Raw genomic sequence first — 26,297 nt, 5'->3', positions numbered from 1 at the left:
GTTTATGCCTGTAATTCCCGCATTTTGTGAAACAAGCCGACATGGGTGGATCTCTTGAGCTCAGGAGTTTGAGAACAGCCTGGGAAACATGGCGAAACCCTGTCTCTACAAAAAATACAAAAATTGGCTGGGTGCCATGGCTCCAGCCTGTAATCCCAGCATTTTGGGAGGCTGAGGCGGGTGGATCACCTGAGGTCAGGAGTTCAAGACCAGCCTGGCCAACATGGTGAAACCCTTGTCTCCACTAAAAATACAAAATTAGCTGGGCGTGGCAGCCGCACCACTATTTCCAGCTATTTAGGAGGCTGAGGCAAGAGAATCACTTGAACTCTGGAGGCGGAGGTTGCAGTGAGCCAAAACGGCGCCATTGCAGTCCAGCCTGCGCAACAACAGTGAAACTGCATCTCAAAAAATAAAATAAATAAATAAAAAATTAACCCGGCATAGTGACACGCACCTGTAGTCCCAGCTACTTGTGAGGCTGAGGTAGGAGGATGGCTTGAGTCCAGGAGGTGGAGGTTGCACTGAGCTGAGCTTGTGCCACTGCACCCCAGCCTGGAGAGCAGAGCCATACCATGTCTCAATAAATAAATATTTTTAATAACAAGGATTAACATAAGAAAGGATAAGTAAAATCACCTGCCAAAGTGAAACCGCTTTGGTTAAAAAATACTATGAGAGTTTTTAGATAGTCATGAATTAGAAATGTGCTTTTGGAGAAAGTCAATTTCCTGCTATGTGCCTCAGTTAATCCACTCATGGCATTGTTCTAACACTAGGGTATGACAACTTCATCTGTGTCTTACAAAAATCACGACACTAGTGAGCATGATATGGGATGTTTGAGATCACCCTCTCTCTACACCCGGGTTACTATGATGCATTGCTGGGATCCAGAGTCCTAACACTTGGCTGAGCCAGGGTAGTGCTTGGTCAATGAGGGGAGTTTCTTGAAGTTCAGTTTTTAAAAACGGCACAATTCGGCTGGGCGCAGTGGCTTACACCTGTATTCCCAGCACTTTGAGAGGCTGAGGCAGGCAGATCACCTGAGGTTAGGAGTTCGTGACCAGCCTGGCCAACATGGTGAAAACCCATCTGTACTAAAAATACAAAAATTAGCAGGGCGTGGTGGCAGGTGCCTGTAATCACAGCTACTCAGGAAGCTGAGGCAGGAGAATCGCTTGAACCTGGGAGGCAGAGGTTGCAGTGAGCTGAGATCACTCCACTGCACTCCAGCCTGGGCAACAGAGTGAGACTCAGTCTCAAAAAAAAAAAAAAAAACAGAAAACAAAAACAAAAACAAAAACAACAAAAAACGCATAATTCTGAAGCATAGTTATTAGTATTTCTAAACTTTTAAACTTTGAGACTAAATTTCTTCTAAGAACAAAAGCCACTTTTCTCATTGTTGAAATTTTAAAAGATAATCCTGTTGATTAATTTACGATCTTGTTTCACTTCTAATTAAAAATGCAAGCAGTTTAGAGTGTCAAACAAATATTTTATTACATTTTAAATATTTGGAAGCTATTTTATTGAAATTAGAGCATTTTAAACTCGAATGGCTTCAAATACTAGCTTTCTGAGGAAAACTAACAAGTTATCATGAAAATATTTCTAAGAAAGAACAATTTCTATTTTCAGTTGACCCAGAATCTTGTTTTATCAGCAGGCAGTTATAGATTATTACAAATAGTTTTTTTTCTCTCCAGAAGCAGGGTAGTATTGGACATCCCCTGGTTACTTTTTCTTTCCTTTCTTTTTTTTCTGTTTGTCAGGAGCTGGGGTCTTCTTTTCTGTCTCCAGCTTCATGGCGGCTTCCTGAGCAGCCAGAGCTTCCAGCTTTAGGCGCTCGGCTTCCAGCAATTTATTTCTGTACTCTTCCCGGATGTCGAAAATCTTCTGTCGGGCTTCATCTAAGGAATCCTGTTCCAAAGCAAAACCCCAAACAAATAAGTTCCACGGGTAAACGTTTATGTTCCCAGAAAGAAAAAATGAAATTCCTTTACCCTGTCCTTATGCCCATACATTCATAGGCAAAACGATTGAAGATGAAAATTAGTGTATGGTCTCAAAAGCTTATCAATACACAAAACAGAGCAACAAAGGGTTCACGAGATTTTAACACAGTATGGCAAATAAAAACATTTGTAGAAAACATAGTCAAAGGTAAAGAAAACATACATTTTTTGCCAAAGGTATTCTCTGTTTAAATTATTTCAAATACAATCTATATGAGATTTTAATAAGCCCACTGTCTCTTGCAAAGTAACTGTGCTCAAGAAATTACTAGTTTCCCACATGTATGCTATCCCTGACAAAATATATCTGAACTGTACTTGATGAAGCTCCAAATAATATGACCAAATCCATTGGTTACTTTGTTCTTGTCAGCTTGACTTTCATTCTCACCGCTTCAGCAAAACTGTATTCATCAAGGATACCAAGGCCTTATATGAAGCTAAATCCAAGATCATTTATTGTTCTTATTCTTGCTTAACCACGCGCTCTCCTCCTGGATCAACTGACTTCACTTAGCTCTTAAATTGTCTTCTGTCTCACCAGCTGCTCCTGTTCAGTCACCTTTGCTGATTTCTCCTTTTCTCTTTCATCTCTTAAGAGGGAAGTGGCCATATTAATTGCTTACTGTTTCAAAAATAATATAATCAAAGAAGAAGGATTAAAGCACAAATGCTAGCCTGAAAAGACTCTTCTAGAAATGACTGCTTTGTCTTCATCCTTGAATTTATCAAGACATTTTCCATGTTTTTTGCAACCAGCTTAATTTTATTGAGATGTTGGAAAAGCTGAATGTCAGAATCAGTCTTCCTGAAGCTTTTGCAAAAAATAGTACTGTATCTACCATAATAAAACTGGGTTGACTAAACCAGTTGCACAAGTACAAGATGATAGTAGTGACATATTAAAGAGAGAGAGAAAGAGACAGAGCAAGAGAATGAGCAGGAGAGAGGGACATTTTCAGGAGCATGTGTAAATAAGTTTAATATACATCAGTAATCCCTTGAGGAGTGAATGTAAAATATATTCATTCTCCTATCTGATAAGAAATATGTTATTGATCATGTTTCTCTTAAAATGGCTTCAATCAAAACTAGGGCTTTCTCTGTGCCTCACACATAAATGAATGGGTGTGAACTCGAAGCTGTCTGAATTAGTACTTTTTCCCCATTTCCTCTCCATCTGCAGCATTTTTCTTGGTTATTACACACAAAAACCACAAACAGGAATCCTGAAATTCCCTTTTGTTTTCTAATCTAATCTAAATTATTTCCTGCATGATAAATTAAACTTATACAATTTTAATATCCATTCACTGATCTACTGATTCATTAATTAAACAAACTTTTGCAAAGTAGACATTCCTCTGAAGTTCTGGGGACAACAACAGTGAATCTAAACAGAGTATCTGTCCACATATAGTCTATATTCTAGCAGAGAACAATCAAAAATGAAAGCATAGTATTTATATCTACATTTTCATACACCCATAAATAAATGCACATGCAGGGTAAATGCTTTAAAGAAAAATAAGGCTAGGCACAATCACACAAATTTTGAGGGTACTAATTTTGAAAGAGCAGCTGGTGAAGATCTCTCTAATAAGTTACCCTAGAGGAGAGAGCTCATAAAAGGAAAATGTAAACCATTTTACACTTTGGGGAAAGAATATTCCAGGAAGAGGCGCAGAGGTCAAAGGCCCAGAGGTGGGAACATGCCTTGCTGTTAGTGGAAAGGCAAAGTCAGCTTGGGAAAAGGTTGATAAAAAGAACAGAGAGGAAAGTTCTGGAAGTTATAATGAAGATTTTGGCTTTTTTCTTAACAAAACGTAAAGCCATTAGGGAAGTGAAATGATTCTACCTTCATTTTAAATATGCATTATGATAACCATTAGTGTAATTCACAAAATATTGCTGGTTATCTTCCAGGTACCTGGTAGCATTGCCCTCCCTCTTTATTAGTTTGCTGGGGCTGCTGTAACAAAGAACCACAAACTGGGTTTAAACAACAGAAATGCATTGCCTCACAGTGCTTGATGCTACAAGTTTGATATCAAGGTCTCATCAAAGCAGGTTCCTTCTTTGAAGTTGTATGTGACTATGTGACTTGATCTGATCAGTGAAATATGAGTGCAAATGAATGTGCCATTTCTGGGTAGAAATAGTCACAGCCAATGTGCAATTCCCCATGTTCTCTTCCCCTGTTGTAATAATCATGGTAGAAGTGTCTCTATGGAAGCTCCTTCAGCCTAGGGATCTTAATAAGTAAAAGAATGCTCTATTGAACCACACTGGACACATAGCTAGAATGAGAAATGCTGTTTTACTGTTTTTAGCCAGAGTTAGTGAACTTAAGCCTGTAAAGTAAATCTGGCTTATTGCTTGTTTTTCTAAGTAAAGTTTTATTTATTTTGCTATTATCCTATTTATTTAGGTATTATCTGTGATTTTGTGTAAAAATTGGTAATGTTGAGTAGATGCAACATAAATATTTACTGTTTGGCCCTTTACAGAAAATGAGTTTACCAAACACTATGTTAGGCCACTGTGATATTGGGGGTTTTGTTACCACAGGATAAGCCTAGTTTGTCGTGATTGGTACAATTGTTTTGGTGGCAAAGCAGAGACCACATTGCGGAGGGGCAAAGACGGAAGCAGTTAGATTAGTAACTGGGCTGTAGCAATCCTCTGAATAAGAAAGAATGACAGGTTAGGCTAGGATGGTGGGAACAGAGATAGTAAGAAATCATCAAATTCTGGATATATTTTCAACGTAGAGTTGAGAGGTTCCGACAACTGATTGCACGTGAGGAGTGAGAGAAGTCAAAGATGTCTCCATAGTCTCTGCTTGAGCAACTAAAAGAATGTAATTAGTATTGGCCGAGATGGAGAATCTTGGTGGGGTGACATGTTTGCGCTGAGATGGGTAGGAGGGCGAGCATTCTTGAATTTGGATTTAGAAAGGTTCTGTTTGAGGTGCCTATTGGACTAACAAGAAGAGATGTCAAATGGGAACATTCCTCACATGAGCCATTACTGGAAATGACAGTCTCACTGTAGCTAAAATATTTAGAATGTCCTATAGGCTTTAGTGACTTTGGGAATGCGTAGGGGTGTGTGCGTGTGTGTTGCAGGGAGGAGGGAGAAAAAAAGATTCTCATTCTCCATAGTGGGAAGTTATCCATATACATTTATTGAATTTCCCCTTTTCTAGTATGATATTCCCACTTTCAATAAAGTTGCCATCTCTAACTAACGGACATCTATTCTTCTGCTGGGGTGAAGGGTTGACAATAATCTGGATGCAAAAAGTTGAAGTAGTGATCTGCAATTCCTAAATAGCCTTAAACTGAACAAACCCACTATTTTCATTTTCCTCCTACTTCACTTTTACTTCCTAACATATCTGGTGCCACCAACTGCTGAGCCTTTGAGGGATTCTGTAGGAATTCTGAGGAGCTAATGGGCTTGTTAAGACTTTTCCCACTGCCAGTTTAGGATTCGTGTGTCTCAAGCCGGTTAATGTGATCTTAATCCAGTTATTTTCCAATTTGAACAAATAATTTTGTTGTTGTCTTCTCTCCTTTTCTTCCCATCTTTGAGCATAGATTCCCAACACTGCATTTTAGAGGGATTTTAGGGAGGGAGTGAGGCGAGATGTATAGAATCAAATTTGTGATGTTTTCCTAGAAGTTGTGAATCATAAAAACCTATGTTTTCAAGACATTTCTGTACAAATATTATTTAATTGTATAATTTCTTTTTAATGTTATGAAAGAATTTGCCAACTATAATCTATGTATGTGCTCTTAGACTCACCCGCATTTCCTTATACATATCCAGGACTTCTTCTTTTAACTTCAACTGCTCTTCTTGGTCAATGTTTCGAATGCTAAGGATTCTGCTCCTGTACTGTCGAAACTGATGAATTTCTTCTGCCTTCTGCATTGCCTGCTGCTGATTTAATTCATCTGTTTGCAGCAGAGGATCTGTATCTGTTTTCCTTGATACAAAATATCATCAAAAGATACAAATTTCATTTGGGAACTCTGGAATAAGCTTCACTTTAGATGGCAAACAATTTTAAATCATATCAACAGTGTGGTGGTCTGAGTCAAATAAAACATTAGGGATAGAAAAAAAATAAATGGTTATTTTCTGGATATGCTATGGTCCATTTATTGACTCGCTAATATTTTAGGAAAATATTTTGGAGAATATCAGTAAATTTGGATTCACCACTTGATGAGGTGATTGTGAAACTTGTGTTCAAAACTATGAGAATATCTTGTAGGTTTTCCTTTTGAATTTATGCAGCTAAGTAATTTTGACAATGTTTCCAAACTTATAAATATGCTTAATACATTTATATTACTCCTATCATCTAGTTATTAAAAATTGAATCTAATTAAATAATGGTAGCAGGTGTGATAGACATTTTCTGTAGCTCATCTCACCTTAATCAGGCCTCAAATTAAATCTTTACAGAAAACATTTAAATATTTTAATAATTGATTTAACAAAACACACAGTTGTCTGCATCAATCATGTTTATGAAAACTTACCGAACATATTGACTTAAATCCATAAATTCTAGTGCTTTTCGAATAAGTCGTGGAGATGTTTCCAAAATTGTTGGAGATCGTGTACGAGGTCCTGTTTCTTTAAAACACACACACACATACACACATAACAAAAACCCTAGGCTTTAAAAAATAATCAATAATGACTAACTAAATGACTATATCTCATTTTAATTGAAAATAATATTTTCTATTGTAAACAACCATTGATTGGACTTGTCTTCTTGTCTTATTTAATACAATGTTAATAATATATAATTATATGCTTATATTTTGTTTATCCTCTAGCTGGTGTTACTATGCTTTTAGTTAAATAAAGATGACAAAAATGAAAAATTAACAAAATGCTATTCTAATCACAGTTAAATGGAGGAGGATTAGTCTCCATTAATAAGAACAAGTCTTATATTAAGTTACAAAATTTCATTATTAACAAGTTAAATGGCCCAGTATTTAATGAGACTGGGCTTTGCCTGAATGCTACGCTAAGTACTACCGGGCTTGGGATATAAATAGATTTTTTACATATTTATACTGAGATACTGAAAATAGTATTTTACCTTCAATAAACTTACAGTCCAGTGGAGTAGGCAATATATAAAAGATAAACACTGAAAATCAAATTAGCAGCAGCTTTTTAATCCACAGACCAGTAGTGAGCCCACAAGAACAGATTTAAGAGACTTAAGTCTAGCATATTAACTTTTCAGCATTTCCAGACCACTGACTATTTTTAAAAATAACTACTGATGTGTAAGTTACATACATAAAATTCAACCATTTTAAGGTTCTAATTCAATACTTCTTAGTAAATTTACCAAGTTGTGTGACCATCAACAAAATCCAGTTTTAAAACATTTTCATCATTCAAATAAGATCTCTCTTTTGTCCTATAATAGTCCCTTTGATTCTCACCACAAACTCCAGGCAATCATTAATCTATTTATGTCTCTACAGATTTGTCTTTCCTGGACATTTTATGTAAGTAGGAGTGGATTACTGGGTCATATGGTAAAATTCTTTAACTTTTAAAGAAAGTATCAAACCATGGTGTTTTGATCATTATTTTTAACTTTATGACCAATTTTGAAATTACATAGTAAAAATCTCCCCGCTTGGTTCATTAAAAAAAGAAAAGAGTTTATTTTTAAGAGCAGTTTTAGGGCCGGGTGCGGTGGCTCGCGCCTGTAATCCCAACACTTTGGGCGGCCAAGACAGGTGGATCACGAGGTCAGGTGTTCAAGACCAGCCCGACCAAGATGGTGGAACCCCGTCTCTACTAAAAATACAAAAATTAGCTGGGCACAGTGGCAGCCGCCTGTAATCCCAGCTACTCGGGAGGCTGAAGCAGGAGAATCGCTTGAACCCGGGTGGCAGAGATTGCAGTGAGCCAAGATCTTGCCATTGCACTCCAGCCTGGGCGACAGAGTGAGCCTGTCTCAGAAAACAACAACAACAACAACAACAACAACAACAACAACAACAACAAAAGAAACAGTTTTACGTTTCACAGTAAAATTGACAGGAAGTACATACAGCGATATCCCACATCCCCCTTCCTCCCATACACACATAGCCTCCCCCATTATTAACATCCCTTACCAGAGTGGTACATCTATTACACAATCACACCATGTGCAAACAAATACAGTCTTCCTTCCTTCCTTCCTTCCTTCCTTCCTTCCTTCCTTCCTTCCTTCCTTCCTTCCTTCCTTCCTTCCTTCCTTCCTTCCTTCCTTCCTCTTTCTCTCTCTCTTTCTTTCTTTTCTTTTTCTTTCTTTCCCTCCCTCCCTCTCTCTCTTTCTTTTCCTTCCTTCCCTTTTTTTTTTTTTTTTTTCAGAGTGTCACTGTCGCCAGACTGGAGTGCAGTGGCGCGACCTCGGCTCACAGAAACTTCCGCCTCCCTGGTTCAAGCGATTCTCCTGCCTCAGCCTCCCGAGTAGCTAGGATTACAGGCACGTGCCACCACACACAGCTAATTTTTGTATTTTTAGTAGAGTTGGGGTTTCACCACGTTGGCCAGGAGTTTTCTTTCTTTCTTCCCAATTATTATATCTATTTAGTTCATTTCCTTGTCTTATTGTATTTTCTAGGAGTTCTTGTACATGTTGAAAAAGAGTAGTAACAGAGGACATCTTTGGCTTGCTCCTGATCTTAGTGAGAAAGCTTCTAATTCCTCACCATTAATGTTAGCCATAGGTTTTTTTGTAGAAAGTCTTTATCAAGTTGAGTGAGTTCCTCTCCCACTTGGATCTTTTTTTTTTTCAAAATTATTTTGCCATTCTCGTTTTTGTTGTTGTTGTTTTGCATTTTCATATAAGTTTTGGGATTAGCATATCAAATTCTGTAAAGTGTCTACTATGATTTTGATAGAGATTATACTGAATCTACATACCAATTTGAGGGGTATTACTATCTGAACATTAGGTCTTATAGTCCAAAGCATAAATGATCTCTTTATTTAGATAATGTAAAATTTCCTTTGGTGATGTTTTGTAGTTTTCAATACATAAATTCTACACTTGGTTAAATTTATTTCCATGTATTTATTATTGATGCTGTTGTGAATAACACTTTCTTCTCAATTTCAATTTTGATTGTTCATCAATAATACATAGAAATAAAATTGATTTATGTTTACCAATCTTTCATCATGTGACCCTGCCAAACTCACTTATTCATTGTTTTTCTTTTTCTGATTTCTTAGAATTTTAGCATATAGGAGAGTGTTGTCTGAGAATAGAGTTTTACTTTTTTGTTTCTAAGATTGACGTGTTTCATTTCTCTTTCTTGATTGAACTAGCAAGAACCTCCATTAAAATGTTGAATGTAAGTGGTTACAGTAGACATTCTGCCTTGTTCTTGACCTTAGGCTGAAATTATTCAGTGGTTCACCATTAAGTATGATGGTTACTATAGGTTTTTCATAATTATCCTTTATCAGTCTGAGGAAATCCCCTTGTATTACCAGTTTATTGTGAGTTTTCTTTCTTTGTTCCTTCTCCCACTGTTTGTGCATTATTGTTATATATGTTTGTACATTATAAGCCCAACAATATAGTTTTATAAAAATTATTTGTTAAATAAGTAAAAAAAATGGAAAATCTATTTATGTTGTCTTCTAAAATTTACCTACATAATTACCTTTCTTTGTGGCTATGAGTTCCCTTTGGATGTCACCTTCTTTCAGCCTGAAGGACTTCCTTTAGTATTTGTTTTAAGGCAGATCATCTGGAAACAAATTATCAAGCAAGCACAAACAAGTGCTTGTTTATTGTGAATGTGTTTAAATTTGCCTTAATTTTGATGAATTTTCTTTATTTCCTTTGTTTTCTGTCTCATTAAAATTTTTTTATTCCTTCTTCTTTCTTTAGGCCTACTTTATTACTTTCTATCCAACTTGTTTTTTTTTTTTTCACTGCTGAATCTCCAACTATTTACTTATTTATTATCAATAGGTTTATTGGGAACAGGTAATGCTTGTTTATATGGATAAATTGTTTAGTGGTGATTTCTGAGATTTTGGTGCACCCATCTCCTGAGCTGTACACTGTACCCGATGTGTACTCTTTTAGCCCTCACCTTCTTCTCACCCTTCCCCCAGTCCCCAAAGTCCATTGTGTCATTCTTATGCCTTTGTGTTCTCATAGCTTAGCTCCCACTTATAAGTGAGAACATACAATCTTTCATTTTTCATTCCTGGGTTAGTTCACTTTGAATAATGGTCTCCAACTGCATCCAGGTTGCTGTGAATGCCATCACTTCATTTCCTTTTATGGCTGAGTAGTATTCCATGGTGTGTGCATATATGCATATAAACATATATATGTATATGTGTGTGTGTGTATATACACCACATTTTACTTGTTGGTTGATGGGTTGTTTGATTGATGGGTTGGTTGATGGGCTGGTTCTGTATTTTGCAATTGCAAATTGTGCTGCTATAAACATGTGTGTGCAAGTGTCTTTTTCATATAGTGACTTCTTTTCCTTTGGGTAGATACCCAGTAGTGGTATTGCTGGATCAAATGGTAGTTCTACTTTTAGTTCTTTAAGGAATCTCCACATTGTTTTCCATGGTGGTTGTACTAGTTTACATTCCCACCAGCAGTATAAAAGTGCTCCCATTTCAACATGTCCACACCCAGATCTATTATTTTTTGTTTTTTTGATTGTGGCCATTCTTGCAGGAATCAGGTAGTATCACATTGTGGTTTTGATTTGCATTTCCCTGATAATTAGTGATGTTGAGCATTTTTTCATACGTTTGTTGGCCATCTGTGTATCTTATTTTGAGAATTGTCTATTCATGTTCTTAGCCCACTTTTTGATGGGGTTGTTATTTTTTCTTGCTGATTTGAGTTCCTTGTAGATTTTGGATATTAGTCTTTTGTTGAATGCATAGTTTGGGAAGAATTTCTCCCACTTTGTGGGTTGTCTGTTTACTCTGCTGATTATTTCTTTTGTTGTACAGAAGCTTTTTAGTTTAATTAAGTCCCATCTATTTATCATTTGTTTTTGTTGCATTTGCTTTTGGGTTCTTGGTCATGAAATCTTTGCCTAAGGGCTTTTTCTGATGTTATCTTCTGGAGTCTTTATGGTTTCTGGTCTTACATTTAAGTCTTTGATCCATCTTGAGTTGATTTTTGTATAAGATGAGAGATGAGAGATGAGGATACAATTTCATTCTTCTACATATGGCTTGCCAATTATCCCAGCACCATTTGTTGAATAGCATGTCCTTTCTGCACTTTCTGTTTTGTTTGGTTTTTGAAGATCAGATAGCTGTAAGTAATAGACTTTATTTCTGGGTTCTCTATTCCGTTCCATTGTCTGTTTTTATGAAAGTACCTTGCTGTTTTGGTAATTATAGCCTTGCAGTATAGTTTGAAGTTGGGCAATGTGATGCCTCTAGATATTTTCTTTTTGCTTAGTCTTGCTTTGGCTATGCAGATTGGTCATGTTTTCACTATGTAGGCTCTTTTTTGGTTCCAAATGAATTTTAGGATTCTTTTTTCTAGTTCTGTGAAAAATGATGATGGTATTTTGATGGGAATTGCATTGAATTTGTAGATTGCATTTGGCAGTATGGTCATTTTGACAATATTGATTCTACTCATCCATGAGCATGGGATGTGTTTTCATTTGTTTGTGTCATGTATGATTTATTCCAGCAGTGTTTTATAGTTTTCTTTGTAGAGCTCTTTCACCTCCTTGGTTAGGTAAATCCCTAAGTGTTTTTTTTTTTTTTTTTTTTTTTTTTTTTTTTTTTTTTTTTTTTTTTTTTCTTTGCAGCTATTATGAAAGGGATTGAGTCTTGATTTGTTTCTCAGTTTGGTTGCTACTGGTGTATAACAGTGCTGCTTATTTATGTACATTGATTTTGCATCCTGAAACTTTACTGAATTCATTTTTCAGATCCAGGAACTTTTTGGATGAGTCTTTAGGGTTTTCTCAGTATACCATCATGTCATCAGCAAACAGGGACAGTTTGACTTCCATGGTGCATATGTACCACATTTTCTTTATCCTGTCTGTCACTGATGGGCATTTAGGTTGCTTCCATATCTTTGTGAGTAGTGCTGCAGCAAACATTCACATGCATGTGTCTTTATGGTAGAATGATTTATATTCCTCTGGGTATATACCCAGTAATGGGATTGCTAGATCAAATGGTTGAACTAATTTACACTCCCACCAACAATGTATAAATGTTCCTTTTTCTCCACAGCCTGACCAGCATCTGTTATTTTTGGACTTTTTAATAATAGCCATTCTGGCTGGTGTGAGATAGTATCTCATTGTGGTTGTAATATATATTTTTCCAATGATCAGTGACATTGAGCTTTTCTTCATTTGCTTATTGGCTGCATGTATGACTTCTTTAGAAAAACCTCTGTTCATGTCCTTTGCCGACTTTTTAATGGGATTGTTTTTCTCATGTAAATTTGTTTAAGTTCCTTATAGAGGCTGAATATTACAACCTGTCAGATGGAGAGTTGCAAAAATTTTCTCCCTTTCTGTAGGTTGTTTACTCTGTTGATAGTTTCTTTTACTGTGCAGAAGCTATTAAGTTTAATAAGATTCTACTTGTTAATTTTTGCTTTTGTTGCAATTGCTTTTAGGTGTCTTTGTCATGAAATTTTTGCCTGTTCCCATGTGCAATTGATTTAATACATTATAGTTACTCTGCATTCTGATTCCCCAAGGGATTATTGTGTCTTTTCTTTGTTTAGTTGTTTATTTACTTAGTAATTTGCTTGTAGAGTCTTATTTCCCCTGCAATTTTCAGATAATGATGTTTGTAACGATTTTCTTTAATTTTTATTTTTTCTTTTTAATCCTAGATTCCTTGGAGTCACCAGTCGGTCAGAATAGTGGTTATACAATATTTTCTCGAAGATTTCTCTTAAACACCTTGATTCAGTATAGCTTCCACTCTTGACAAGGAGATCTTTATGTATTTTAGAGTACACATTCAAAGTTCTGGCAGTGTACAAAGCTGTCCCCACTTTCACTGGTTTAAAGTCTCATACTGAAACAAGGACAAGAAGATAAGATGGACCCTCTGTAGTCTCTCCTGAGTGTGCACACATTCCCAACATGTATGTAGCCATTCAGGTGCCCCAAAATATTAGAAGCTTATCAAAGCCCACGATGGCTCTTACATTACTCAGATCTCCCTGTCTTATTTTTGGCAGATCTGTTGCTCCTTGGCCAGTATTACAGTCTCAGGCAGCTGTGATGTTGGCTATTCCCAGTTGTTTGCCACCAAGTTCCCCATTGCTTTCAACAATGTCAGTGGGCATGGGGACTTTCCATGAAGCCTCAAATCAGATAAGCCCCCATCTAGCATTGATATCAAGACTGCTGGTCCTCATGGTTGCTGTGCTATAAACCTTGGAACTGATGAGAGAACCCCATGTTAATATGCCACAGATCCCCACTGTTCCTACCAAGTTTGGTAGAGAAACTAATACACCCCCAAAGATGCCTACATCCTAATCCCTGGAACCTGTGACTGTGTAACCTTATATGACAAAACCTTTGCAGATGTGATTAAGGATCTTAAAATGGAAAAAAAAAATATTCTGAATTATTCAGGTGGGCACAATATAATCACAAGAGCCCTTATAGGGAAAAGATGGAGATAGCCGAAGAGTCAAAGAAGGAGAAAAGACAATGGGCATGGAAGAAGGGGCAAGAGAGAGAGAGAGACAGAGAGAGTTGAAGATGCTGTCCTGCTGGCCTTGAATATGAGAATCAAGCCACAGCCAAGAAGTCAGGTGGCCCTAGAAGGTGGAAAAGGAAATGGATTTTTCCCTGTAGCCTGTAAGAGGAATGCAGGCCTGCCAACACATTAATTTTAACATTAGTGCCTTTCAGAAATACAAGATAAAAAAATTTGTATTACTTTAAATCATGAAATTTGTGGTTATTTGTTACAAAATCAATAGGAAATGAATAAAATTAGATTCCTTTTTTTGTCATTGTTCTTAGTTTTAGTAATTATTTTTTATTTAGCTTTATGCCCTCAGTTCATTTTTAGGTTTCTAAAACATTTTAGTATATATTTCTTTCTAGTTTATTTTTGCTTCCTGCTTTTTTTCGGGAGAAGTTGTGTCAAGTCCTCACTCTCCAATTCCACAGGTCCCAGTCCCCTTTCCTTAACTATTTAATTTTGTATGTAAATGTGGTTGTAATAGGCTACAGTAATATGGAAAATTGATTAATTTATAATTTGTTAGAAGTTATAACTCATTCAGAAATGTAATTTACTACAAACTTTTAAAAATATAAAAAACCATAATATCCAAATTATTTTTTCATTTTTTTCAAAAATATATAAAATCATGGTAAACTTGTGAGAAAATAATAATATAAATCCCAACACTGATCTATTAGTAAAATATAGAAAAAATTCATGTTTTCCATTTTATAACATGAAATAAAACATCCCCCAAGTATTAACATTTTAATAATATGACTCTTTTAGAAACCAGTGGGCCATAACTTCTTTTTTCATCATGGTTTTATGAGATCTTGGATTTCTAAAATTCATTTGCCTTTCTTGTGAATTTACTTATGTTGGGTGTATTTTTGGCATTTCAAACTTGGATTGTTTCTGTAAGTCACCAGTTCTGCTGACTCTGACTGAAAAGAAAATATTTCCTGATTAGATGTTTGTGTTTTCTTATATCTTTCCATAGTATTTATATTTAAATAGAGAAAGAGGGAAAGAGGCAGATAAGGTTCACTTGGATACCCATCTACAAAGCTATGCTATTTCAGAATAGGTTGTGAGCCTAGTACGATGTCCTTGGGCCTCTAGAATAATATGCTCAATGTGAGTTGTGTGTGTGTGTGTACCATCTTCCATCTGCAAATTGGTCCTTTGTGGGATAAATTCTGAAAGTGAGAATGAGTTTTAAATATTTTATAGCAATTACACATTGCTGGGTCATTTTTATTGTATTTTACAAATGTTTCCATTTGCAACAGAGTGATAGAAAAAAACTTCATTGTGATAGTATGAGAGTCAAAAGACATGGTGAATAATATTTGACTGGTCCTGAGGTCAGGGAAAAATATTTGAGAATAAGGACCAATATTACCTCCAACCTCTGGAAGAGGTGGATTCCAAGGTACCGAGAGGTAAAAGGGAAAGCTAACAAAATCACTGGATTCTTGATGACAACTTGTAGTTGGGGAGCAAAGCTTGGAAGTGAGATCTGTAATGGTATTGTTTATATGCCTTTTACAAGAGAAGTTGTTCTACATGATTCAACACATGAAAACAAGAAGCTGAAAAATAAGACAACTTTTGAGGAGTTATGAATATCTATAACAATGTAGGAGCCAAACGACAGAAATCTCTCAAAAGATCTATAATCTATAGTCTTTCATGAGTGATGCTTCTCCAGGAGTAAGTACCAAGAGGTGACCTACCAACAACAGGCACATGTATGCCCACACACAGAGATCCTGAAAAGAGCTCAGCATCTGAACCTAGGTTCCAAAACTGGATTACTCTACAACCATAGCTCCTGGGGTACATGGCAGTGTTTCAGTGCTGGAATCCTACAATGGCACACCTCTTCTTGGAGGGAGGGGAAGTCAGTTTTCCTTGATGGTGGGAGGTGAAGCCAGTTGGACTTCCTGGGCCAAGTGTGGACTTGGAGAACTTTTCTGTCTTACAAGAGGATTGTAAAACTCACCAATCAGCAGTCTGTAGCTAGGATTGTAAAACGCATCAATCAGTGCTCCGTAGCTAGCAAGGGGATTGTAAAATGCACCACTCAGCATTCTGTAAAAATGTACCAATCAGTGCTCTGTAGCTAGCAAGAGAATTGTAAAATGCACCAATCAGCACTCTGTAGAATGCACCAATCAGCTCTCTGTAAAATGCACCAGTCAGCACTCTTTAAAATGTACCAATCAGCGCTCTGTAAAATGCATCAATCATCAGGAGTCTAAAAGTAGCTAATTGTGGGGAAGATTGAAAAAAGGACACTCTGATAGGACAGAAATGGAACATGGGAGGGGACAAATAAGGGAATAAAAGCTGGCCACCCCAGCCAGCAGTGGCAACCTGCTTGGGTCCCCTTCCATGCTATGGAAGCTTTTTCTTTCACTCTTCACAATAAACCTGCTACTACTCACTCTCTAGGTCCATGCCATCTTTAAGAGTTGTAACACTCACTGTGAAGGTCCACAGCTTCATTCTTAAAGTCAGCAAGATCACAAACCCACCAGAAGGAACAAACTTCAGACATTATGGGGGCTCGTCTGGGATATTGCCAAGCAGTGAGTACCACCGGACCCCCTTCACTTGCTATTCTGTCCTATTTTTCCTTAGAATTCGGGGACTAAACACTGGGCACCTGTTGGCCAGTTAAAAGTGACTAGTGCAGCTGCCGGACTAAAGACATGGGTATCAGGCTTTCAGGGAAAGGGCTCTCTAACAACCCCCAACTCTTTGGAGTCAGGAGCATTGGTTTACCTGGAACAAGCGTCCACTTTTCCTGCACTTATGGGCTGAGCCAAGGGACAAAGAGAGGAAAGCCGTTCAGCTCCGGGGTCCCAACAAAAAGTTGGTTGAGCCTGCAGCCATAGGCAGAACTCTCAAAGTTACATCACCCAAGCCAGACTCACCCATCTATCCTATCTATCCTGGCCCTTGCCTCCTGGGTCCTAGTGCCTGTCAGACAAACTTCCTCCCACTTATGTTATCTGAGGTTAGTCCTGATTCTAAAAACCACTCCCTGTCCTTGGTGCTCTTCTAGTTTCTCCTCTAAGGATGATTTTTTAATATAAATTTCAGGACTCTGCTCCCTTCTTTAGGCACCTGGCCTCACCAATCAGAAAGACATAATTTTTGCCCAAAGTCTGTCAGGGAGAGGCTCTCTGGAATTTTAGGATCCCTCCTTGGACTACCAGGCCTAACAAAGGCTATTCCTGAAGCTAGGGTATGAGGAGTCTCAGAAATTATATCCTTCCTATTCATGTGATGAGAAGTGAGGAAAAAAGGTGTCACTCTTTCAACCCTGTAGATCCCTTCCCTCCCTCAGGGTATGGCCCTCCACTCCATTTCGAGGCATATCATCTTTATAGGACAAGGATAAGGTCCCCATCCTAACTTGAAAAAATGCTTAGGACTCTAACTACCAGGTTTTTGAGAATGTGTCATTAAGGGTCACTAAATCCAATTTTTCTCGGACCTCTTTGGGGTCTAAGAGGAAAGGCAAGGGTGCATGTTTTTGAGAATGCGTCAGTAAGGGCTGCTAAATCCAACCTTCCTCGGTCCTTTTTGTGGTCTAGGAGGAAAACTAGTGTTTCTGCTGCTGCTTTGGTGAGCGCAACTATTCTGAACAGCAGGGTCCAGGTATTGTTGCAGGTTCTTGGGCAGGGAAACAAGCAAACAATAAAAATGCGGGCAGTTTTTCTTTCAGATGGAAAACACTCAGGCATCAACAAATTCACCCTTGAAATGCATCTTAAGACATTGGGACCAATTTGACCTGCAAACCCTGAAAAATAAGCAGCTTTTTTCTGCACTATGGCCTGGCCCCAATATTCTCTCTCTGATGGGGAAAAATGTCCACCTGAGGGAAGTATAAATTACAATACTATTCTGCAGCTTGACCTTTTCTGCAAGAGGGAAAGCAAATGGAGTGAAATACCTTTTGTCCAAGCTTTCTTTTCATTGAAGGATAATCCACAACTATGCAAAGCTTGCAATTTACATTCCACAGGAGGACCTCTCAGCCTACCTCTGTATCCTAGCCTCCCTACAGCTCCCCTTTCTGTTAATGATAAGCCTCCTTTAATCTCCCCCACCCAGAAGGAAATAAGCAAAGAAATCTCCAAGGGACCACTAAACCCCTGGGCTAACGGTTATGTCCCTTCAAGCTGTAGGGAGTGTGGAATTTGCCCCAACCCGGGTACATGTCCCCTTCTCCTTCTCTGATTTAAAGCAGATCAAGGTAGACCTGAGGAAGTTTTCAAATAATCCTGATAGGTATATAGATGTCCTACAGGGTCTAGGGCAAACCTTCAACCTCACTTGGAGAGATGTCATGCTATTGTTCGATCAAACCCTGGCCTTTAATGAAAAGAATGTGGCTTTAGCTGCAGCCTGAGAGTTTGAAGATACCTGGTATCTTAGTCAAGTAAATGATAGAGTGACAGCTGAAGAAAGGGACAAATTGCCTACTGGTCAGCAAGCCATCCCCAGTATGGATCCCCAGTGGGACCTTGACTCAGATCATGGGGACTGGAGTCACAAACATCTGTTGACCTGTGTTCTAGAGGAGAATTAGGAAAAAATCCATGAATTATTCAATGATGTCCACCGGAAAGGAAGAAAATCTGTCTGCCTTCCTCGAGTGTGCCTTAAGAAAATATACTCCCCTCTCACCCAACTCCCTCGAGGGACAATTGATCCTAAAAGATAAGTTTATTACCCAATCAGCTGCAGATATCACGAGAAAGCTCCAAAAGTGAGCCCTGGGCCCTGAACAAAATCTGGAGGCATTATTAAACCTGGCAACCTTGGTGTTCTATAATAAGGACCAAGAGAAATAGGCCAAAAGGAAAAGCGAGATCAGAGAAAGGCCGTAGCTTTAGTCATGGCCCTCAGACAAACAAATATTGGTGGTTCAGAGAGAACAGAAAATGGAGCAGGCCAATCACCTAGTAGGGTTTGTTATCTGTGTGGTTTGCAAGGACACTTTAAGAAAGATTGTCCAGTGAGAAACAAGCTGCCCCCTTGCCCATGTCCACTATGCCAAAGCAATCACTGGAAGGCACACTGCCCCAGAGAACAAAGATTCTCTGGTCCAGAATCCCCCAACCAGATGACTCAACAATAGGACTGAGGGTGCCCAGGGCAAGCACCAGCTCATATCATCACCCTCACTGAGCCCCAGGTAAGTTTAACTATTGAGGGCCAGGAAATTGACTTCCTCCTGGATACTGGCGTGGACTTCTCAGTGTTAATCTCCTCTCCTGGATGGCTGTGCTCGAGGTCCATTACCATCCAAGGAATCCTGGGACAGTCTATAACCAGGTATTTCTCCCACCTCTTCAGTTGTAATTGGGAGACTTTGCTCTTTTAACATGCCTTTGTTGTTATGCCTTAAAGTCTCACACCCTTCTTAGGGAGGGACATATTAGCCAGAGCTGGAGCTATTATCTATGTGAATATGGTGAACAAGTTACCCATTTGTTGTCCCCTACTTGAAGAGGGAATCAACCCTGAAGTCTGGGCATTGGAAGGACAATTTGGAAGGGCAAAAAATGTCTGCCCAGTCCAAATCAGGCTAAAACCCCACCAATTTTCCTTATGAAATGTAATATCCCTTATGGCCCGAAACTCATAAAGGATTACAGAATATCGTTAGACATTTAAAAGCTCAAGCCTTAGTAAGGAAATGCAGCAGTCCCTGCAACACCCCAATTCTAGGAGTACAAAAAACAAATGGTCATTGGAGACTAGTGTAAGATCTTAGACTCATCAATGAGGCAGTTATTCCTCTATATCCAGTTGTACCCAACCCCTCTACCCTTTTCTCTGAAATACCAGAGGAAGCATAATGGCTCACTGTTTTGGACCTCATGGGTGCCTTCTTCTGCATTCCCCTGCACTCTGACTCCCAGTTTCTCTTTGCCTTTGAGGATCCCACAGACCACACGTCCCAACTCAGGTGTATGGTCTTGCCCCAAGAATTTAGGGATATCCCTCATCTGTTTGGTCAGGCACTGGCCCAAGATCTAGGCCACTTTTCAAGTCCAGGCTCTTTGGTCCTTCAGTATGTGGATAATTTACTTTTGGCTACCAGTTCGGAAGCCTTATTCCAGCAGGCTACTTGAGATCTCTTGAATTTTCTAGCTAACAAAGAGTACAAGGTGTCTAAATCGAAGGCCCAGCTCTGCCTACAACCAGTCAAATATCTAGGCCTAATCTTAGCCAGAGGAACCAGGGCCCTCAGCAAAGAACAAATACAGCCTATCCTGGCTTGTCCTCACCCTAAGACATTAAAACAGTTGCGGGAGTTCCTTGGGATCATGGCTTTTGCCGACTATGGATCCCCAGATACAGCAAGATGGCCAGGCTGCTCTATACTCTAATCAAGGAGACCCAGAGGGCAAATACTCATCTAGTAGAATGGGAACCAGAGGCAGAAGCAGCCTTCAAAACCTTAAAGCAGGCCCTAGTACAAGCTCCAGCCTTAGGTCTTTCCACAGGACAAAACTTCTTTTTACATGTCACAGAGAGAGAGGGAATAGCTCTGGGAGTTCTTACTCAGATTCGTGGGACAATCCCACAACAGTGGCATACCTAAGTAAGGAAACTGATACAGTAGCAAAAGGCTAGCCTCATTCTTTATGGGTAGGTGTGACAGTGGCCATCTTAGTATCAGAGGCTATCAAAATAATACAAGGAAAGGATCTCACTGTCTGGACTACTCATGATGTAAATGGCACATTAGGTGCCAAAGGAAACTTATGGCTATCAGAAAACCGCCTGCTTAGATACTGGGTGCTACTCTTTGAGGGATCGGTGCTTCACATACACATGTGTGCAGTCCTCAACCCTGTTACTTTTCTCCCAGAGGATGGTGAACCAATTGAGCATGACTGCCAACAAATTGTAGCCCAGATGTATGCCACCCAAGAGGATCTCTTAGAAGTCCCCTTAGCTAATCCTGACCTTAACTTACGTACTGGTGGAAGTTGATTTGTGGAGAATGGGATATGCCATTGGTTATGCCATAGTTAGTGATGTAACAGTACTTAAAATTAAACTTCTTCCCCCAGGGACCAGCACCCAGTTAGCAGAACTAGTGGTGCTTACCCAAGCCTTAGAACTGAAATAAATGTGTATACAGATATCAAGTATGCTTATCTAATCCTACATGCCCATGCTGCAATATGGAAAGAAAGGGAGTTCCTAACCTCTGGGAGAACCCCCATTAAATACCACAAGGAAATCATGAAGTTATTGCACGTAGTGCAAAAACCCAAGGAGATGGCAGTCTTACATTGCCAAAGCCATCAAAAAGGTGAAGGAGAAAAGGCAGAAGGAAACCGTCGGGCAGACACTGAGGCCAAAATTGTTTCCAGGTGGAATCTCCCATTAGAAATACCTATGGAAGGACCCTTGGCATGGAACAACCCTCTCCAAGAGATTAAGCCCCAGTATTCCCTGATTAAAACAGAATGAGGACTTTCATGGGGGCATAGTGTTCTCCCCTTGGGGTGGTTAATGACAGAAGAGGGAAAGGTACTCATATCTGAAGCCAGCCAGTGGAAAATACTTAAGGCCCTCCACCAAACCTTTCATATGGGTATTGAGAACACTCATCAAATGACCAAATCCCTGTTTACAGGGTCAAATCTCCTCCAGACCATCCAACAAGTAGTCAAAGCCTGTGAGGTGTGCCAAAGGAATAATCCCTTGGTACATCATAAGGCCACTCTGGGGGAAGAAAGAATAGATCACTATCCCAGGGAGGACTGGCAGTTAGACTTCACCCATATGCCTAAGTCAAGGGGATTTCAATACTTGTTGGTCTGTGCTGATATCTTTATAAATTGGATAGAAGCCTTCCCCTGCAAGATAGACAAGTCTCAGGAAGTGGTTAAAGTCCTAATTCATGAAATAATTCCTAGATTTGGGCTTCCCTAAAGCTTACAAAGTGACAATCTGGCTTTTAAAGCCACAGTAACTCAGGGTATTTCCAGGGCGCTAGGGATACAACATCACCTTCACTGTGTCTGGAGGCCACAATCCTCAGGGAAGGTTGAGAAGGCAAATTAAACACTCAAGGGGCACTTAAGGAAACTAACACAAGAAACTCATCTCCCATGGCCTACTCTCTTGCCCATGGCCTTGCTGGGAATCTGAAATTCTCCTCACAAAATGGAGCTCAGTCCATATGAAATGCTGTATGGATGACCTTTTCTCACAAATGACCTCTTATTTGATCAGGAAATGGCCAACTTGGTCAAGGATATAACTTCTCTGGCAAAATATCAACAAAACCCTAAAAACCTACCTGAAGGATGTCAAAGAGACAAGGGAACAGAGTTGTTCCAACTGGGAGATCTAGTGTTGGTCAAGTCCCTCTCCTCTACCTCCCCATCCATGGATTCCTTGTAGGAAGGACCATATTTGGTAATCCTCTCTACCCCCGCTGCATTTAAGGTGGCAGGAGGGGAATCTTGGATTCACCACACCAGAGTTAAACTTTGGACACCCCCTGACGAACCTGCGGGACCGTCAGTTCAGGAGTCCCAAGATCAGCCAGACCAGCCTTGATACACCTGCAAACTGTTGGAGGACTTGCGTCACCTATTCTGGAAGGAAACGTCACAGACTAAAAAGGCTCCTACAGCTGATCCTGAGGAAAAACCTTTTCCTACTTAAAAAAGATAAATGAAAACCTGTATAATCTTTAACACCTCTCCTTGCCCCTTTAATGGCATTCTTTTACTGTTTCTTCACATTATTAAGCAGTATACTAACCATACTCTATGCAGTAGGACTATATACTGTAGCTTCTGCCAAGACAGAAATCCTAATCACGTCAACCTTTTTTTCTATCCTCCTTCCTTCTGACAGCAATTTACTCCTACCTTTAACTCAGACTGGATAAAATGATCTCATCTTCCAGGGCACCCTCTTTACCTTCCTACTTACTCTTTGCCTATGTATCCCTCCTGCTTCCTTGGATACCCCACATGGTCGCCCCTCCCCTTCTACTAGCTCCTAATTTCCTCTACAAGACTCTCACCTTAGCCCACTCTCTGTTAAACCAGTCCAATCCTTCCCAGCCAAATGACTGTGGCTTTGTATCTCTCTATCAGCCACTGCTTACATTGCCACTCCCGTTCCCACAAAAAAAAAAAAAAAAAAAAAACTGTGTCTTTACTAACTTAACCCGCCACCCCAATTATGAAGGAAAGGACCCTTTCCAACTTCTAAATATGCAATCATTAGCTGACTTCCCCATCTCTGATAGGACCAAGAATACCCTAAAAGGATGCTCAATCCAGCTTTTACGCTCTTACATTTCTAACCTCACCTACTACATGAGCAATGAAAAGTCCATACATGGCCCTGTGACTATGAATACCATCTTAACTTTCCAAGCCCCTTTATGTATCCAACACAACCTGTTATCGGGCCTGCCCATGGGGCATCTACTATCCCATCAGTGTAATTACACCTACAACTTCAAGCTCCAACTGATCATAGTAACTTCCAGCTCACCCAAAGAGCTCCATTCAGATGGCTTGTCCGCTTCTCAGGGCCTCCAAAAATAATCACCTCCTTCCTACTTAACAATCTGGATTTTGTAATGGCAAACATACTCCCTGTATGAACATTCACCCCTGGACCCACTGCAGCGGCACCCCCACCACTAATGAATGCCTTCTCATCCCCTCTTTCAATCACTCTCTTGAATAGTTCCTAGTAGATACAAAATGGTTTTTCCTCCAATGGGAAAATAGAACACAGAGAGAGAGCCACTCAGTTTGCTCCCAACACCCCTTTCCAGTCACTCACTGGAGTTGCCTTGGCAAGTACTCTACAGGTATGGGAAAATGAAAACAACAAACTCACACACCTTTTTAACGTACACAACCAGTTCTATCAAGCCAAGGCATATTCTTCTTATGTGGAACTTCAACCTATATCTGCCTCCCTACCAACTGGACAGGCACCTGTACCTTAGTCTTCCTAAGTCCCAACATTGACATTGCCCCAGGAAATCAGACCCTATCAGTGGCCCTCAAAGCTCAAATCTGTCAGTGCAGGGTCATACAACTAATACCCCTACTTATAGGGTTAGGAAAGGCCACTGCTACAGGAACCAGAATAGCCAGTCTATCTACTTCATTATCCTACTACCACACACTCTCAAAGGATTTCTCAGGCAGTTTCCAAGAAATAATGAAATCCATGCTTACTCTACCATCCCAAATAGACTCTTTGGCAGCAGTGACTCTCCAAAACCACCGAGGCCTAGCCCTCCTCACTGCTGAGAAAAGAGGACTTTGCACCTTCTTAGGGGAGGAGTGTTGCTTTTACACTAACCAGTCAGGGATAGTATGAAACGCTGCCTGGCATTTACAGGAAAAGGCTTCTGAAATCAGACAACACCTTTCAAACTCTTATACCAGCTTCTGGAGTTGGGCGACATGGCTTCTCCCCTTTCTAGTTCCTGCGACAGCCATCTTGCTATTACTCACCTTCGGGCCCTGTATTTTTAACCTCTTTGTCAAATTTGTTTCCTCCAGCATCAAGGCCATCAAACTACAGATGGTTTTACAAATGGAACCCCAAATAAGCTCAACTCACAACTTCTACTGAGGACCCCTGGACCTTTGACTGGCTTAGAGAGCTCCCCTCTGGAGGACACTACAACTGCAGGGCCCCTTCTTTGCCCCCATCTAGCAGGAAGTAGCTAGAGCAGTCATCACCCAATTCACAAAAGCAGGTGGGGTGTCCTGTTTAGAGGGAGGATCAAGAGGTGAAGCCAGCTGGACTTCCTGGGTCAAATGGGGACTTGGAGAGCTTTTCTGTCATAGAAGAGTATTGTAAAATGCACCAATCGGCATGCTGTAAAAACGTAGCAATCAGTGCTCTGTAGCTAGCAAGAGGATTGTAAAATGCACCAATCAGTGCTTTGTAAAATGCCCCAATCAGCACTCTGTAGAATGCACCAATCAGCACTCTGTAAAATGCACCAATCATCAGGAGTCTAAAAGTAGCCAATCGCAGGGAGGATTGAAAAAAGGGCACTCTGACAGGGCAGAAATGGAACATGGGAGGGGACAAATAAGGGAATAAAAGTTGGCCACCCCAGCCAGTAGCAGCAACCCACTTGGGTTCCCTTCCATGCTGGGGAAGCTTTGTTCCTTTGCTCTTCACAATAAACCTTGCTACCACTCACTCTTTGGGTCCATGACATCTTTAAGAGCTGTAACACTCACTGCGAAGGTCTGTGGCTTCATTCTTGAAGTCAGGGAGACCACGAACCCACTGGAAGGAACCAACTCTGGACACAGTGGCATGCAAACATTAAAATGATAATAAATGTTTTCAAGTGTTTGAGAAATGTCTTGCAGACATTTTGTGCTTGGAGATAGGCTGCTTGGTCTAGGTCCTCCTTTCCTGCTGACTTTTATCTTTCCTCTCTGTTCTTATTTCTCCTCTCTATGCAAAAGTATACCTGTTCACAACTACGCAGACTTTATTGTACATATCCAAAGACTCTGAAAGGTGTGAATAAATTAGGAGCAGATGAGCTGAAACTGGGGCATGAACTTCCATGCCTTACAATACTGGTCTGGGACTCTGGGTAAAAAAAAAAGTCCATGCTGTGACTGCCCCTGGGCTGGTGCAAACTGATGAATCATGATTACAGTCAATTTTCTTAATTTAAAAATTACCTTATTAGTTTCAGAGCACAGTGTAGACTGCGTGAGTGGAGGTTGGTGCAGCCTTGAAGAAAATATTGATGAAAGAAATTGAAAGTGACATAAATAAATAGAAAAACATCCTGTGTTCATAGACTGGAAGAATTAATGTTAAAATGTTCATACCACTCAATGCATTCCACAAATTAAATGCAATCCCTACCAAAATTCTAATGTCGTTCTCCAGAGAAGTAGACAAAAACATTCCTAAAATTTGTATGGAACCCCCAAAGGTCCCATATAGTCAAAGCCATCTGGACCAAAAATAACAAAGAGGGAGGCATCACCAGACTTCAAAATACATTACAATGCTATACTAATCAAAACAACATGGTGCTGGCATAAAAACAGACACATCAACAGATGGAATAGAGGCTGAGTGTGGTGGCTCATGCCTGTCATCCTAGCACTTTGGAAGGCCAAGGTGGGAGGATAGCTTGAGCCCAGGATGTTGAGGCTGCAGTGAGCTGTTACTGTGCTACTGAACTCCAGTTTGGGGGACTGAGCAAGGCCCTGTCTCAAAATAAAAACTAAACTGAAAACAAATGGAACAGAACACACAATGGGAAACAGAGATCTCTTCAACAAATGGTGTTTGGAAAACCTGATATTCACATGCAAAAGAAGTAAAATGGACCTTTATGCAAGAATCAACTCAGGCCAGGGTGGCTCATGCCTGTAAACCCAGAATTTTAGGAGGCTG

General features: G+C 39.7%; 1 protein-coding gene across 1 annotated transcript in view; it reads right to left on the bottom strand.

The window, feature by feature from the left end:
* Positions 1-1,480: 1,480 nt before the first annotated feature.
* The window catches only part of ADGB (androglobin), a 248,133-nt gene continuing 223,316 nt past the window's right edge, over positions 1,481-26,297 (bottom strand). Inside the window, exons 34-36 of the mRNA XM_008006725.3 lie at positions 6,584-6,680; positions 5,838-6,021; positions 1,481-1,926 (exon numbers count right to left, since the gene is read on the bottom strand). Coding sequence (XP_008004916.3) covers positions 1,741-1,926; positions 5,838-6,021; positions 6,584-6,680 — 467 coding nt within the window. The 3' untranslated portion in view covers positions 1,481-1,740. The remainder of the gene's footprint in view (positions 1,927-5,837; positions 6,022-6,583; positions 6,681-26,297) is intronic.

This window comes from Chlorocebus sabaeus, chromosome 13, assembly GCF_047675955.1.
Source record: "Chlorocebus sabaeus isolate Y175 chromosome 13, mChlSab1.0.hap1, whole genome shotgun sequence".
Classification (NCBI taxonomy): domain Eukaryota; kingdom Metazoa; phylum Chordata; class Mammalia; order Primates; family Cercopithecidae; genus Chlorocebus; species Chlorocebus sabaeus.
This window is presented reverse-complemented; position numbering and strand designations above follow the sequence as displayed.